Source organism: Bos mutus, chromosome 15 (genome assembly GCF_027580195.1).
Source record: "Bos mutus isolate GX-2022 chromosome 15, NWIPB_WYAK_1.1, whole genome shotgun sequence".
Classification (NCBI taxonomy): domain Eukaryota; kingdom Metazoa; phylum Chordata; class Mammalia; order Artiodactyla; family Bovidae; genus Bos; species Bos mutus.
The window spans coordinates 23,331,871-23,347,800 of NC_091631.1; the positions used below are offsets into that span (position 1 = coordinate 23,331,871).

Below are 15,930 nucleotides of genomic sequence, written 5' to 3' on the forward strand. Positions count from 1 at the left end.
TTATGTACATTTTATACTATAACTATAATTGGAGATATATATTTATAAATAATATATAGTATCACTTAGCTTTTTCTACTTTACATAGTTATGCAGGGATGGTGATCATTTATCTGTTCTTGTTTTTCTTAACTATTACTTTCCCTTTCTCTGTACCTCTCTCTACTATTAATTTCTTCTTTCTCAAGTTCTCTATGATTAGACATACAAAAATGCATACACAAAGTCTGTAATAAGCCTATGGATATGTTTCTTTAGATACTGCTTCTTTTATTTAGATGTAATAGATTCTAAGCAGCTTATTTATTTTTTAATATTAAAAGATACCCATGAAAAATAAGAATCCTTTCCCCCATATCCTCATTTTTAAAACTACTGTCTTCCAGTTTACTACGTATAAAGTTTTATACCAGTATTATTTTAATTTCATTTCCCTTTTCACGGCTACTTTTGTGGAGCATCTTTTCACACACTGATGTTTAGTGATTGACCCTTCTATTATTAGTCTACTTTTGAAATTGGAATTTGTTGTCTTATCGATTTTGAGAGAACTCTATTTGATAAATATTAATAGGGTTCAGGAAAAGTTATCTTAGACTATGGCACCTTGGCATACTGAATATCTTTACACTGAAAGAATTTGTGAAATGGCACGTGCAGGTCATAAGGGCCTCAAGTCAGAGAGAACCTGTGTTGTGCTGTGCTTAGTCGCTCAATTGTGTCCAACTCTTTGTGACCCCATAAACTGTAGCCCGCCAGGCTCCTCTGTCCATGGCAATTCTCCAGGCAAGAATACTGGAGTAGGTTGCCATGCCCTCCTCCAGGGATCTTCCCTACCCAAGGGTCAAACGTAGGTCTTCTGCACTGCAGGCAGATTCTTTACCAGCTGAGCTACCAGGGAAGCCTGAGAGATGCCCTGCTTACATCTAAAAGTATTTGACATTTTAATCACAACAGCTATTTGATTCTTGTGATACTTATCAACCTGTCATTGACTGTATGACATGAAGCCATACTTGTATTCTTGAATTTAATCCTATTAGGCCATGGCTATGCAGAGTAACGGAGAAGGCAATGGCACCCCACCCCAGTACTCTTGCCTGGAAAATCCCATGGGCAGAGGAGCCTGGTAGGCTGCAGTCTATGGGGTTGTGAAGAGTCGGACACGACTAAGCGACTTCACTTTCACTTTTCACTTTCATGCATTGGAGAAGGAAATGGCAACCCACTCCAGTGTTCTTGCCTGGAGAATCCCAGGGACGGGGGAGCCTGGTGGGCTGCCGTCTATGGGGTTGCACAGAGTCGGACACGACTGAAGAGACTTAGCAGCAGCAGCAGCATGCAGACTATATCATGAGAAACACTGAGCTGGAAGAAGCACAAGCTGGAATCAAGATTGCCGGGATACATATCAATAACCTCAGATAGGCAGATGACACCACCCTTAAGGCAGAAAGTGAAGCGGAACTAAAGAGCCTCTTGATGAAAGTGAAAGAGGAGAGTTAAAAAGTTGGCTTAAAGCTCAAACATTTAAAAAACTAAAATCATGGCATCTGGTCCCATCACTTCATGGCAAATAGATGGGGAAACAATGACAGACTTTATTTTCTTGGGCTCCAAAATCACTGCAGATGGTGACTACAGCCATGAACTTAAAAGACACTTGCTCCTTGAAAGAAAAGCTATGACCAACCTAGACAGCATATTAAAAAGCAGAGACATTACTTTGCCAACAAAACTCCATCTAGTCCAAGCTATGGTTTTTCCAGTAGTCATGTATGGATGTGAGAGCTGAACCATAAAGTTGAGCACCGAAGAATTGATGCTTTTGAACTGTGGTGTTGGAGAAGACTTGACAGTCCCTTGGACTGCGGGGAGATGAACCCTGAATATTCACTGGAAGAACTGATGCGGAAGCTCCAATACTTTGGTCACCTGTTGCAAAGAACTGACATTGGAAAAGACCCTGATGCTGGGAAAGACTGAAGGCAGGAGGAGAAGGGGACAACAGAGGACGAGATGGTTGGATGGCATCACCGACTCAATGGACATGAGCTTGAGCAAGTTCTGGGAGTTGGTGATGGACAGGAAAACCTGGCATGCTGCAGTCCATGGGGTCGCAAAGAGTTGGACACCATTGAGTGACTGAAGTGAACTGAGCTGAATTATCTCTTTCTGCTTTATTTTGATTTATCTTTTTGTTGTTTAATTTTTTAAAGGGAATTACTTTGTGGATGAACCAAAAAAAAAAAAACTCAATAAAATTTGAGATAAGGTACTATAATTTAATAAAATGAGATTATTGGGTGATGGGCAAAATATACATCCCATCTCTGTAACTATTAAGTCATATGTGCCTTTTAGCAAGCTAATAGGCATAGCTAATAGTTTCCACATTTGTAAACTGCAAAAAGAATACAGTCTTGAGATTCCATTTAAGAAATTAGAGTGTCTGGAAGAATAAGAGACCTTGGGAATCACCACTGTTAGAAACAATAATATCTAAGAGAACCAGGCTGTCTATGCTAGTGATATATAATGGAGACCTATATTCATTCTATAAATATTCAGATCATAATCAAGTAAACTCCTAAAAAGTTTCACAAATATGAATGCTCCAGTACAAGACTTCAAGATGGTGCATTTTAAGTTACTTTGCTTAAAATGAAAGAATGATTAAAAAAAAATACTGTGCCATAAAAACTCACCCTCATATTTCTGTTAGAAATAAGGAACCTGGGGTCAAATAGGTTTCTAGGGACTTCACAAACACTGTGATCTTGCAAACAAAAATCTAGGTATATTTATTTACCTATATTTATATTGGGAGATGTAATCACCTAGATTTGCAAAGAGTCTGGGACCTGAGAGAGGTTGAAAAGACTCTTCTAGATTTGCAATCCAACTTTCTAACTTTAGCCTGTGATTAAACCTTTCCATGGTCTTACTTTCGCTATTTCACCAGAGACCTTTTCATTGTTGGACAGCTACAACTCGTAAAAACTCTATGTCCAGTCACAATTTACCTCTAAAATTTTCATCTATTTTTTTTTTTTTTCAGTCTCTGGAGCTTAGCAGAAGAGAACAACTCCCCATTACAGAAAAGAGCCCTTTACATATTTGGAGATGGCCATCTAAATTCCAGGATATTTGTCTTTTACAGCCTGATAGCAACATGGCAAAAGGACATAACTCATTGATTCAAATGTTTTTCTCTAAAGGAAAATGCTTTTATGACTTATAAAGACAATAACCTTAAATTTTTTTTCAAGTTCTACCATAAATGCTCACTATTTTTGACAGAGGGATAGAAAGGTCTAAATTTATTTGTGAACTGCCAAAAGATTTCAAAGAAAATTGCATTACATTGATGTATGTAACCTCATGAATTCTACAGAATTTTTACATACTTATTTACTCCCCTAAATTCTTAGAAACTATAAATAAAATATTTTTTAAATGTTTTTGAAGTATGGGTTATCTGGCAAAATACTATTGAAGGATGGATTTCAACACATCTTCAAATATCTGCCAAAAATAATTTTTTGTATTTATACTTATTTACAAAGGATAAATGCAGTAATATTTTTAAGTGGTGCTAAAAATATCACTTACATCAATTATTTTTGTATAAAAAGGGAGGAAATATTTCATTAAGTATAACATCATACAAGGGAAAACAAATTCCAAACAGTAAACCAAGAAACTGATACTGAGCAACAAAATTAAATGTCTATACAGGAGTATTACTTACGGGTACAATTCTGAAAGCTGTTCAGCTATTGCATATGCTGTTGGGTCTCTGTCTAATGCATACAGAGTAATATCTGGCTCCTTCTGTAGAATGGCTCTTGTGTGTCCTCCTGAACCAAATGTCATATCTAGGAAAACCTAGCCAACACAGAAAGAGAAAATTACCACTTAGTAAGAACAAAATTTATTCTTGCCAGCTTACTTTATTTCTAAACACACATAATGCTTTTAAGATTTGATAGCAAATAGAAAAATAATTATACTATTATTAATATATTTATTTTTGCCTAGAGTTCAATTTATTTTACATAAAGTTTGGATCAATTATGACTGATCAGTGCAAAAGAATTTGTCAGAGTATCAACAAAATAATAATTTTTGTCATAGGCTGGCCAGTTCATGACAAATTTACATTTCCTCCCATGAGGTCATACTGGCCATTGTGTTGTGCTGCCAGTTTTTCAATGCTTTCAAGCTCCTGGCTAAAAATATTTCCAACAATTTCTCATCATTTGCAAACAGTTTACAATTGGCGTGACTCACTTTATCACAGTTTCTCTAAACACTTCATATTAAGCATAAAGATATTCAAGGAGAGAGAGAGATTATACCTAACAGTAGTCATAGGACAAATATTTAATTAACAAATTAGACCAGGAAAAAGCCCAGGGCTTAAGTCAAAACATCTGTGATAAATTCTATCTTTGCCACTAAGGAGCTATATTGCCCTGGAAATGTCACTTAAAATTCCACTGTGTCTAGACTTTTCCAGAGTTTAGAAAGAAAAAGAAGGTTTAGAAGAAGATATCCCAATATCTACCTAATTGGTAAGGTGACACATAACTTCTCATTTAAAGTGAAAGTCGCTCAGTCGTGTCTAACTCTTTGCGAACCCATGGACTGTATCCTGTCAGGCTTCTCTGTCCATAGAATTCTTCAGGCAAGAATACTAGAATGGGTAGTCATTCCCTGATCTAGGGTTTGAATTCAGATCTCCTGCATTGCAGGCAGATTCCTTACTGTTTGAGCCACCAGGGGAGCCCCAAACTTCTAGGAAGTGGCCAAAACAATTTTGAAGTAAAAGATTTACCAGGACAACAGGATACAATATACAGGGGTACATACGTTTAAATGCTTGAATCATTCAAGATCCAGTTAATGAAGTTAACTGGATCTCAATCTATTTCTTAGCTATTTTATTTAGCCGCACTAAAAAAAAGCCAGCTGAGAGTTCAAGAAACTAGAAATTAGACCAGGGCCACAATGGAAAAGAATATTAAAAAGATTATAAATATTTATATATTTATATATAGATAGATATGTGTGCGTTTGTGTGTGTGTGTAAAACTGAGTCACTTTGCTGTATAACAGAGATTAGCATAACATTGTAAATCAACTATACTTCAATTAAAAAACAAAAAGGCCAAGTGGGAAGAAATCAGGCCTGGAGCATAAGAAATATATATGTGAACAAGGTTGTTGAATTGTAGTTAATTTGGAAGTCAAGATACTCTCAACACATCCTCTGAAAGTTACGTTCTTTAGTTTAATGCACTCTCAATAAATTTCACTGATATGATGAAAATAAAAACAATTATTCCAATAATACTGAATATTATAACAACATACACTAGAAGTCAGACTGTTAAAAATGTTTAAACATAAAACTTTTTTAAAAGTTCATGTGTACATTGCACAAAGGAAATTCCTATAATGGATCTGAACATTTCTCTGTCCTGAATATTATAACTTTTTCCAGGGAGAGTGGCCAGAGACCAGGCACAATTATGCTTTGATTTTTTTTTTTTGCTACAAGCTACCATGCTGAGTCCTGTGTTCCAATCATGTCCTCAGAAAAGTTAGCCTACTATTCAAAGAATAATATGGAGGAAGTCTTCTGACGAAAATTGAGAAGAGGAGGTGTTTAAAGCATTACATCAGATGTAAATGTGATGAAAAGTTACAGGCACTGCTTTTTAACATAAATTTTTTAGCATAACTTAACCTTGCACTGCTATAACTGTCAGCACGAAAGGTATGGCTACATATATTTTTCACCTTTTTAAACAGTAACTTTAAAACAATACTTGAAGTCTTATTGTTTTTATGGCTGTTAGCTTAAATCTCACGATTGAGTAATTTCCTCTCCCAGGCTGTATACTTATTTTATACATCTATGAAAAAGTAAAAATCTCCCACCATAGTTCACCTCAGTTTTAAAATTGCTAGCGGTTTAGCATGATTTAAACAGAGAACTTTTCTAGGCTTGGAAAAGTTATATACATGAACCAAGTAGCTGAATTGTGGTCATGCTTTCTTGTTAATCCCTAATATCAAATCCTATATAACCCTAGGTTTAAACTAAGAGTATATCAGATAAAGTAATTTGAACATGATTGCCTTCTCTCAAGCCAGGAAAGCCCCAATCAATATTTAAAAAGAAAAATTCTCATTATAAAAAATATTCTGGAAAATGTGAATGAGATGATTATAATTTACATGATTATTTTTTAATCTATCATGATTATGCCCTTGGTGATATACTGACAATCAAGGAAATTTTCATAGTAAAAACATAATCTACTATTACCAGTCAAGTGTAACACAAAGGATGAAATAGGAGACAAATGGGATTTATGAAATGAGAACTGAACCCTACCATATGTCTTGGGTTAATAGGTGAGTGGAGCCATCAAATTTCATTTTAAAAATTCTAATACACAATGCCCATCAAAAATTATAAGTGACATCTAGGCCTTGTGAGTTACCCAGCACTACAACTGAAAAAGGAGCAATTAGTTTTTCCACATGCGATTACATTTTTTAATTTGTACAATTTGATAATAAAATAAGGAAACTGGACAATTTTTCTTTGCTTAACAAATGTACAAGAACAAAAAATCTGAATGTTTCCAAATAATATTTTTACAAATCTCAACTGTACACATATGCAAATGTTTATGCTACAAACATATGGTATTCTTTCTTTGAATTACCTGATATAATTTATCTAAAAAACCAAACCCATATTTGATACCAAGAATTTTTTCCTGGTAATTTCATTTAATACCAGCATAACCCTGACCAAATCATTTTAACTGCCTAAGTTTCAAATTCTTCATCTAAGAAGTGGGAATAAAACATATCCTTATTTATCTTGAAATTTAAGATTATCTTATTTCTTCCTTACAACCCTGAAGTAGGTGTTAGTAAGTTTTCTACACACAGAAACTAAAATTACACTAAGCTAATAAGTGGATAATGCAACAGCTGAATACAGGTGTATCTGGCTCCTAAACACTCTGACTATGCATTAAATCAATAAAGTCTATCTATCTGCACACTGTTTTACGGCTTTCCAAGCATTAATGTTTTCCTACTTGGTCTAGCAAAAGTCGGTAAAGGAGTATGGAAAAGTGGCATTATCCACATTTTTGCAAACAGAAAACTCAGGTTCAGAGAAAAAATATCATTTGACTAAGATCATATTACTAGTAAGTGAGGGAAAGAGAATCCTAAACAAGGGCTCACCATCTCTGATTTCTGTGCTCTTTCTGAAAGAAATAAAGAAAGAGAAAAAAGGGAAAGAACAAAACAAAAATAAAAAAAAAAAAAAAGTAAATGATCCGAGATGGCTTTATAAAAAAATACAAGAAAAATTTATTGTTTTATAGATGACTCATTCCCACTGGAACTTAGGCTCTTGAAAATCCATCTTTATGCATCTCTCTCTCTTTCCCACTTCCTTCCTCCCGCCCTCCCTCCCTCCTTCTCTCTCTCTCCCACCATCTCTGTTCCTCTTCTCCTGTTTCAAAGACACCTAGGTATCTAAAGCTTTAGAATGCAGGTTCTTTTTTTTTTTTTTTAACCTTTTTTTTTTAATTTAATTTTTTATTTTATTTTTTAACTTTACAATACTGTATTGCTTTTGCCTTATATCAACATGAATCTCTTCCAGGATTTTTGCACAAAAGAAAGAAAAAACTTTCTACAACCACTTTTATATCTTTTAGTTACAAAAAAACAACAAAGTTCAGAAAGAGAGAAAGCTAGTTACACTGGGTAGGTGGTATATTTAAGAAAAAGAAAGAAATTTCTTTGAAATTGAATAGAAGAGATATGGAAAAGATGAACAAATTCCAGAGAGGTGCAGGACCAGTGAAGTGCCTGACAGGTGCTAAGACCTCAGAGCTGCCAGACAGATGACAGAATGAAGGGGACGGATCCTTAGTTATGGGGTTCCCCATGCTACCAGAGTTCCATGCCTCTCTATGGCACAGAAGCAGCAAAACCAACCATTGGTCCTAGTGGGTCTACACAGGTTAAAACGAAAGGCATCTTAGGGGAAATTAAATGTGGTATGAGGTGACTAAGATGATGCAGGGCTTTGGCATAGCTCTGGATGGTGTGTGGGGTCTGGGGGATAAATCAAATTGATAGCTTTACAGAACAGGGAGACTAAGGATCAGAAATGAAGGTTATTTAAAGAAAATAAAAAACTAGCATTTGCAGAATAGGATGCATAACTACAATTCTTCAATCTGCCTCCAATTTAATATGGTAGTATCAGTGCACAGTAGTAGGTGTGTAGTATATATTTAATGATGTGATATGAAAAAAAGAGCTAAGTCTCCCAATGCAACTATGAAGACAGCAATACTCATCTGTATATATGAATTCAGAAATACTCTTCAAGATTTAAGACTCATTATGATAGGATTACATAAAAGAGTCACAAGATGCCCAACTTTTAAGCCATTTAAAATCTATGTATTCTAATATTAGCAATAGACTCATCGATAACAGAATTTCTTCAGAACATTAATAATGATAAATAACTATGAAACTCTGTAACATGCTTTTATTTACTGATCAGTCTCCTTTGAAATATGAAAATGACACTTCTTAGTTTGGGTTAGCTCTTTCAATCAAATACAACTCAATTACACTTTATCCCCATGGTCTTCTAAATATCATAAAGATTAGATTTTACTTTTCACCATGATGAGTCACACTTGAATAGCTGTGGATCTGATATGGACACGGAACAAACACTGAACTTCAGAGCTCAGAGGGTCACTCTGTTGTTCAGCCGCTCAGTCATGTTTGACTCTGCGACTCTGTGGACTGCAGCATGCTAGGCTTCCCTGTTCTTCACCATCACCCAGAGCTTGCTCGAACTCATGTCCATAGTCAGTGATGCCATCCAACCATCTCGTCCTCTGTAGTCCCCTTCTCCTCCTGCCTTCAATCTTTCCCAGGATGAGGGTCTTTTCTAACGAGTTGACCAAAGTGTTGGATCTTCAGCTTCAGCATCAGTCCTTCCAATAAATATTCAGGACTGATTAAGCAAGATGTAACATACTATTTATTCTACCCCCTCATTTTATTTATGAAGAGACCAAGGCCCAAAGAAGGTAGCTGGTAGCTAGTTGAGGGCAAAGTTAATACAAAAAGCAGATCCTGTGCTCTTTCCACTTCATCTCATAATACTCCCCCATTGAAATTATATAATCACATTGTAATAAAAGCAATTCCTCATTGAAAAGCATTTTCCTAATACAAAGATATATGCAAGTGGGAACTCTGCACAATGGGCCTCCAACACAGTTAAAAACAATTACTGTTCTACCATTTTATTTTTCTTAAGACTTTATGATGATAAGTATGTTGAACTAAATTCCAAAGACAATTAAGTTTTATATGTGGCCTGAAAAAAAAGGTCTGGCCATTATGCACAAGAGCAACTAGTGAAGATTTACTTCTTGAGATGTTGCAGTTTTCAAATGGATCTTGAAACTGAAAACAAAAAATTAAAACACCTAAAATCATAGACTCACAGGTGATTAAAGCTAGAAGGACCTATAAAGATAATCCAAATTTATCATCATTATATACCACTCTGTCTTTATAGATTATATCTATATCCCTTTTATATAATATGTCTCAAATGTGATATCCTTTAAGACAGCTAAGGCTGGTCTCTGAAGGGGTGAGACTGGCAGAAATCACGGGATTTGCCCCAGATCACCCTCCACAGACTAGATACTTAAATGACTTTTTTTCCAATATAAGACTTCTAATCCTTGACATTTTCACACTGGAACAACACTGTTAAAATTGGACAGGAAAACATTTTTAGCCACGAACAGTACGAGGGCAGATCTTCCAATTTAATTTTTCTAATGTTGATTAGTCATTTCCAATCTGTGCAAGATTTTTAATAGTAAGTTCTCATCTGAATTTGGAAACAATATGGCCTGATTTCACTTTAAAATTTCTTCCTATGAATATTTTCTTTTCTGGCAATTATTCATTTTGAATTTTTCGAATTAAAATGTTTTTGAAAGAATGTTAATTAAATTTCACCTATTTGTAACTAGTTTCATTTTGAAATACTGAAAGGTCTCAGGAATATACTTAACTTTCTAGAGTTTTTTCAGGAAGTTATTAAATTAAAATGCATGGCATTAATTGATAATCTGTGTATTTATGGAAGATCCAATATAGATAAGGCCATAGAAGGTAATATAAAGATAAGTTAGGAGACTTCCAATTTGGTGAGAGACTTTAGACATGCTTGCTGCTGCTGCTGCTGCTAAGTCGCTTCAGTCATGTCCGATTCTGTGCGACCCCATAGACGGCAGCCCACCAGGCTTCCCCATCCCTGGGATTCTCCAGGCAAGAACACTGGAGTGGGTTGCCATTGCCTTCTCCGTAGACATGCTTACAAATAACAATTAGTAAAAAGAAATCAACAATATAAGAAAGATATATATAATATTTTACAAGGAGTAAAAATAAATATTAATTTTAATCAGAAATTAGATGAATGAAAGTGTAGTAGGTTACAGTTCAGCTGGGCCTTGAAGGCTGGGCAGAGTCAGAGCTTACCTTTCTTCTCATGTTCCATAGTCTCCAAAACTAATCAGTTATCAAGTCCAGTTGATTTTATCATACAAATATATCTTAAATCTTTCTATTTCCATCATCAATTCAAAGCACCCAAACTTCTTTGCTTTATTAATGCAATAACCTCAAAAGTCATATCCATACCTCTAATTTCACTTGATTCTTCTCACTACACTGTTAACAGGATATCCTTTCTAAAATAAAATAGCAGTATGTGGCATTCCTACTTAAACCCTCTCACAGGCTCTCCAAAAGTCCATGATAGAGTCCAAACTTCTGGGCAAAATGGACAATGTTCTTCATATTCTGGCCCCTTCATTTCTTTCCAACATTATCTTTCACTACACCCAGACATGAATTTCACAATGTTTTCTACAGCCATACAGAAGTATGTGCAATAATCAAATATGCCAAGCTGTCTCATGCCTTCTCTCCCATTTGTCTTGTTCCATCTCTCTCAAATTTTCTTCTCAAATAATTTTGAGAACACTAATACGTCCACAGCTCTATTCCAAAAGTTAGAAATACAACAGTATGCCTAAATAGACACGGGTCCTGCTCTCATGTAGTTTTCAGCCTGGAGGCTTGAGTATCTCTAATATAGTATCTTATTATTATTATTATATATATATTTTAGAATAACCTCTGAAAGTATCCTAAACATTTGTGTTGCTGGTGCCAAACAATACATAACACACAGAATGTAATCCATAAATACCTGCTGGATAAATAAAAACAAAGAGAATTAAATTTTTTTTTAATTTGAAAAGAATTTTAAAAAGACATAGGAAAGGATATGTCTGTTATAAGGAGAGCATGTTCGACCAGACTCCAGGATTTATTAGAAGAAGAGGATAGAAAGGAGAAAAAGGGAAAAAAGAGTAACGAAAAAAAAAAACTTTCACATACGCTCCAGATACTGGGTTAGTTTTGCAGTATGTAGCCTGTCTTACTTCTCATAGTAGCAGTGTAAGACAGCCAAACTAGAGATCATGCAGGAAAGGCAGTGTGAGATCCAACTGCAGCAGTCCTACAAGGACAGGATAAGTCATCTATACCATATTTGCTAGACCCTGGACAGCTTTGAGGGCTTTTTTTATATACAAAAAATAGTTTGACTGCCAACAGTATGAAATGGATGGTGTGAGAATATAGCAGTGACCTAGAGGACACAAAAGCCTGAAATGGCAACAGGGATGGAGACTAATAACAAATGTATGCATGTTTATTTCATATTTATTTTATGCAAAATGTGGTGCTACATATTTTATCTGTAGTTTTCAATCATTTTACACATAGACATAAACACACACACATTTTTAGTTAATTGAATGCAATTTTCAAAACCACACTCTGAGCCAAGTCACTATTATTATTACTTTTTTACAGAGGAGAAAGGGGAGATTTAGTGTGTGCTAGGTAAGCTGGCTGAGGCACAGCTAATGAATGGTGAAACCTGATTTCAAAAACAGTTCTGTCTCCTGAACATGTACTACTAATTACTTTGCTTTTTTACAGAGGTAAGTGAAAAAAGTGAAGTCACTCAGTCGTGTCCGACTCTTTGAGACCCCATGGACTGTAGCCCACCAGGCTACTCGGTCCGTGGGATTTTTCCAGGCATGTGGAGTGGGTTGCCATTTCCTTCTCCAGGGGATCTTCCCAACCCAGGGATCGAATCCGGGTCTCCCGCATTGTAGGCAGATGCTTTACCATCTGAGCTACCAAGGAAGCCTGCTTACAGAGGTAAGACAGTAATTATTATAGATATGGTGAGTGAAGAAGTAAGAAGAATTGTTTAAAGGATCACAAAGCATGCTATCTAGGTAACTAAGAGGATAACTGACACCATTTATTTTGCAATTATGTTAACTATGCCACATTTTAAAAACCTGATCTCATATAATTCTTACCACAGCCTGCACAGTAGGTAAAATAATTCTATTTTACAGATGAGTATATCAGAGTCATTTATTTAAGACTGTATACCATTACATGTACCACATGAATTAGTGGTACAATTAGAGACAGAGGCAGAAATAAGCATTTCCTTTCCCTCACTTCTGCACTGCCCGCCATGCCCTGCCACCTCCATTAGGATCAGAAGGGCCAAGTATCAATTCTTACTTCAGAAGAGAGAAAACTAAAAATACGTGAGGATACATGCAGCTTGAGAGGGAGAACAAAGAGGTTTAAGAATTTTAAACAGGAATAGAATAAGTCTTTGTGGTAAACTTAAAACAGTGAAGTGAGGAGTGAGGACTATTGCTGAACAGAGATTATGAAGAGAGTTTAACACACACACACACACACAAGTGTAATAGGCCCAATGATAAAAGCAGTAATACATAGAGGAAGCAAGAAGTTTGGTTCCTGAAAGTGCTTGAAGAGCATTAAGTCCTAATTGTATTTTTAAAAGCTCATCCTAATAAAAAACACACACACACACACACACACACATATATAAGATAAATTATTTTCATTATATATATTACACTATATATTACATCATGCAGCCTTTGGAAACACTGTGCCCCAAATATAATGTACCTGGCATACTTTACCAAATGGAATGGAGGAGAGCTCTTTGATATAGCTAGTGAGAAAAGTGTTGAGATGAGCTAGTTATTTGGATATATGATATAACAGATATTCTGACCAAAAAAAAAAAAAAAAAAAAAAACAAAACTAGAAAGTAATCTGGTTTATAATGTCACTGAGATGTTTATAATTGCTAAGGCAAGCTATTATTCCACCATTGTGTGCTTAAACCACTCAGACTCTCAGAGAATTCTGTAAGGCTTTACTTATGTTTTCTGTCTAATCTGTTGACAGGTAGACATTTGTCATACTGATGCATTTGCAGACCAAAAATAAATTAGAACATATAACTGTGAACATAGAGGGCCACCAACCTCAATGTCAGCAACCATTTCTCCTACAAAACCCCTTGATTTATTATTGTCTTGTCAAGGTCTGTTGAGTATCCGTCTGCTATGTGCTTATCTTTGTTTTATTTGTAACTATTACATGGGCTTATGTAAAAGGAAAAAAATCTCAAAAGAACATAAAAGTTATACCACAAACAAAACAATCAATGCATTGCAATAAATTTATCTCCTTTCTCATTTTATCAAGAGTATTGGTGTTACTATAATGACTCATTCTGCCTAAATTCTGCACACATTTCATCTTGTAGCTTAAATTCTTATTCACAAAAGAAATCTTACTTGTCATAACAAAACTTTTTTTTTCTCTTCTTCACAAAATATGTTCTTCAATTATATCAAACAATTAGAGTATTCATCCTTACTGGTGATGAGTAACTTTTACTCTTACCTATAATAAGGAATGAATTTCAATCACAAATCTTAGCTCTGTACAATGGACTGCCATTTGATCTGCTTTCAAATACAATGGTTGAATTAACACAAATGACTAAGAACAATATGGCATGAGTGGTCTCAATAAGCTTAATTTCTCAAAGGTCGCAGGCACAGACAATGCTAATCTGTCAGTATCTTTTGGAATAAGAAAAATAGTTTTTATTCAACACCATCAAGAAATTCAGATAATATATTCTGGACAGACTTTTCAAGGAATAACACACAACTACCAAGCATGATAGACAGCTATTTTCTCTAACAATTATTAAGTGTATAGATTTGGAAAAATAATGTGAAAATAATGAAATACTGAATCCTTATGTCAATGTGTTCAGCAAATGCTCTTTCCAAAAATTTTTGGTGGGGGTGGGGGGTACAAGTCATTTTACTGATGGTGGCTTCAACATGGTTTAAGTATTAAATGTTCAGTTCAGTTCAGTTGCTCAGTCATGTCCGACTCTTTGTGACCTCACGAATCACAGCATGCCAGGCCTCCCTGTCCATCACCAACTCCCGGAATTCACTCAAACTCACGTCCATTGAGTCTTAATCACCATTAAAATAAAACCAATGATGGTAATATTTTCTATTACTCAGTCTCCAAATAACATTAATTTTATACACATCAAAGCAAACCTATATACCTAAGTTGCTGTTGTTTAGTCACCCAGTCGTATCTGACTCTTTTGTGACTCCATGGATTGGGATTTTCCAGGCAAGAATACTGGAGTGGTTTGCCATTTCCTTTCTCCAGCAGATCTTCCCAGCCCGGGGGTCAAACTGCATCTCTTGAATTCTTTACCACTGAGCCACTGGGGAAGGAGGAGAGAGGAGGGTTCAGGATGGGGAACACATGTATACCTGTGGCGGAGTCATGTTGATAGATGGCAAAACCAATACAATATTGTAAAGTTAAAAATAAAATAAAATAAATAAATAAAATAAAATAAAATGTTTAAAATGTAAATATTATTATTACTTTTCTTGTTCAGATAGTAATACCTTTAAAGATTTTTAGTACAGCCCTTTAAAATTTTATCTTCTGGAGTATAAACAACTGCATTTTCAAATGAATTGGACAGCAGGACCTAATTTAACTACACTGGTATTCTGACATATTACTAGAAACAAAGAATCCAAAATTTTTCAATTTTTAACTGACCAGGAAGACTTTATACATCTTTCAATTGTGGTCAAATGAAGTTGACCAAATGAAGCAACAGTCATACTAAAATCAATTATCTAAAAAAAATAAATAAATAAAATCAATTATCTAATTACCTTGATAATAAAGCAAAAATTATACACTTATTATATAAATTCTGTATGGAGTATAGAGAATTTTGGAGTATAAATTTTACAGGGAGATACAAAGAATTATAAAATATACTGCTAGTTTCCTAATGGACATTCAGTCTCTTTGAAGAGACCAAATATGAATCCCTGGAAATGATTAAATAACAAAATTCCAGACATGTCAAGTGTCAATGTATAGTTATATGTCAATGTTAACAAAGAGTAAATTATGTTTTATGGAAGCAAGTAGTACTATAGACGGTCATGGTCTGAAAAGTCTCCCTCCTCAAAGAAGACAGCCCCAAGTCAAACCTCGGTTAGAACCAGCTAAGCATAACAGAGGAAAAAAGGTGCACCAGAAGAAAGGAAAAATCTGAAATAAAGTCAAAGGAACATAATCCTTGAATCATTAACTGGTTTAATTGTATAGCACACAGGACTTGTAAAAAGAATAGACTAGATTGAATATTAGGTTGTTTAACATTTCTGAGTCTGCTCTCTTAGTTATAAAATGAACTCAGAAACACACACCTTACAGGGTTACAATGAGAATGAAATAAATTTGTGTATATAAAGTGCTTAGAAT

The 15,930-nt window shown here is 35.0% G+C and overlaps 1 protein-coding gene across 5 annotated transcripts in view; it reads right to left on the reverse strand.

The window, feature by feature from the left end:
- The window catches only part of METTL15 (methyltransferase 15, mitochondrial 12S rRNA N4-cytidine), a 217,425-nt gene that overhangs the window by 108,956 nt on the left and 92,539 nt on the right, over positions 1 to 15,930 (reverse strand). For all 5 annotated transcript variants that reach the window (XM_070383634.1, XM_005890673.3, XM_070383631.1 and 2 more), the window contains one exon: positions 3,755 to 3,891. In XM_070383634.1, the coding sequence (XP_070239735.1) occupies positions 3,755 to 3,891 (137 nt within the window). The remainder of the gene's footprint in view (positions 1 to 3,754; positions 3,892 to 15,930) is intronic.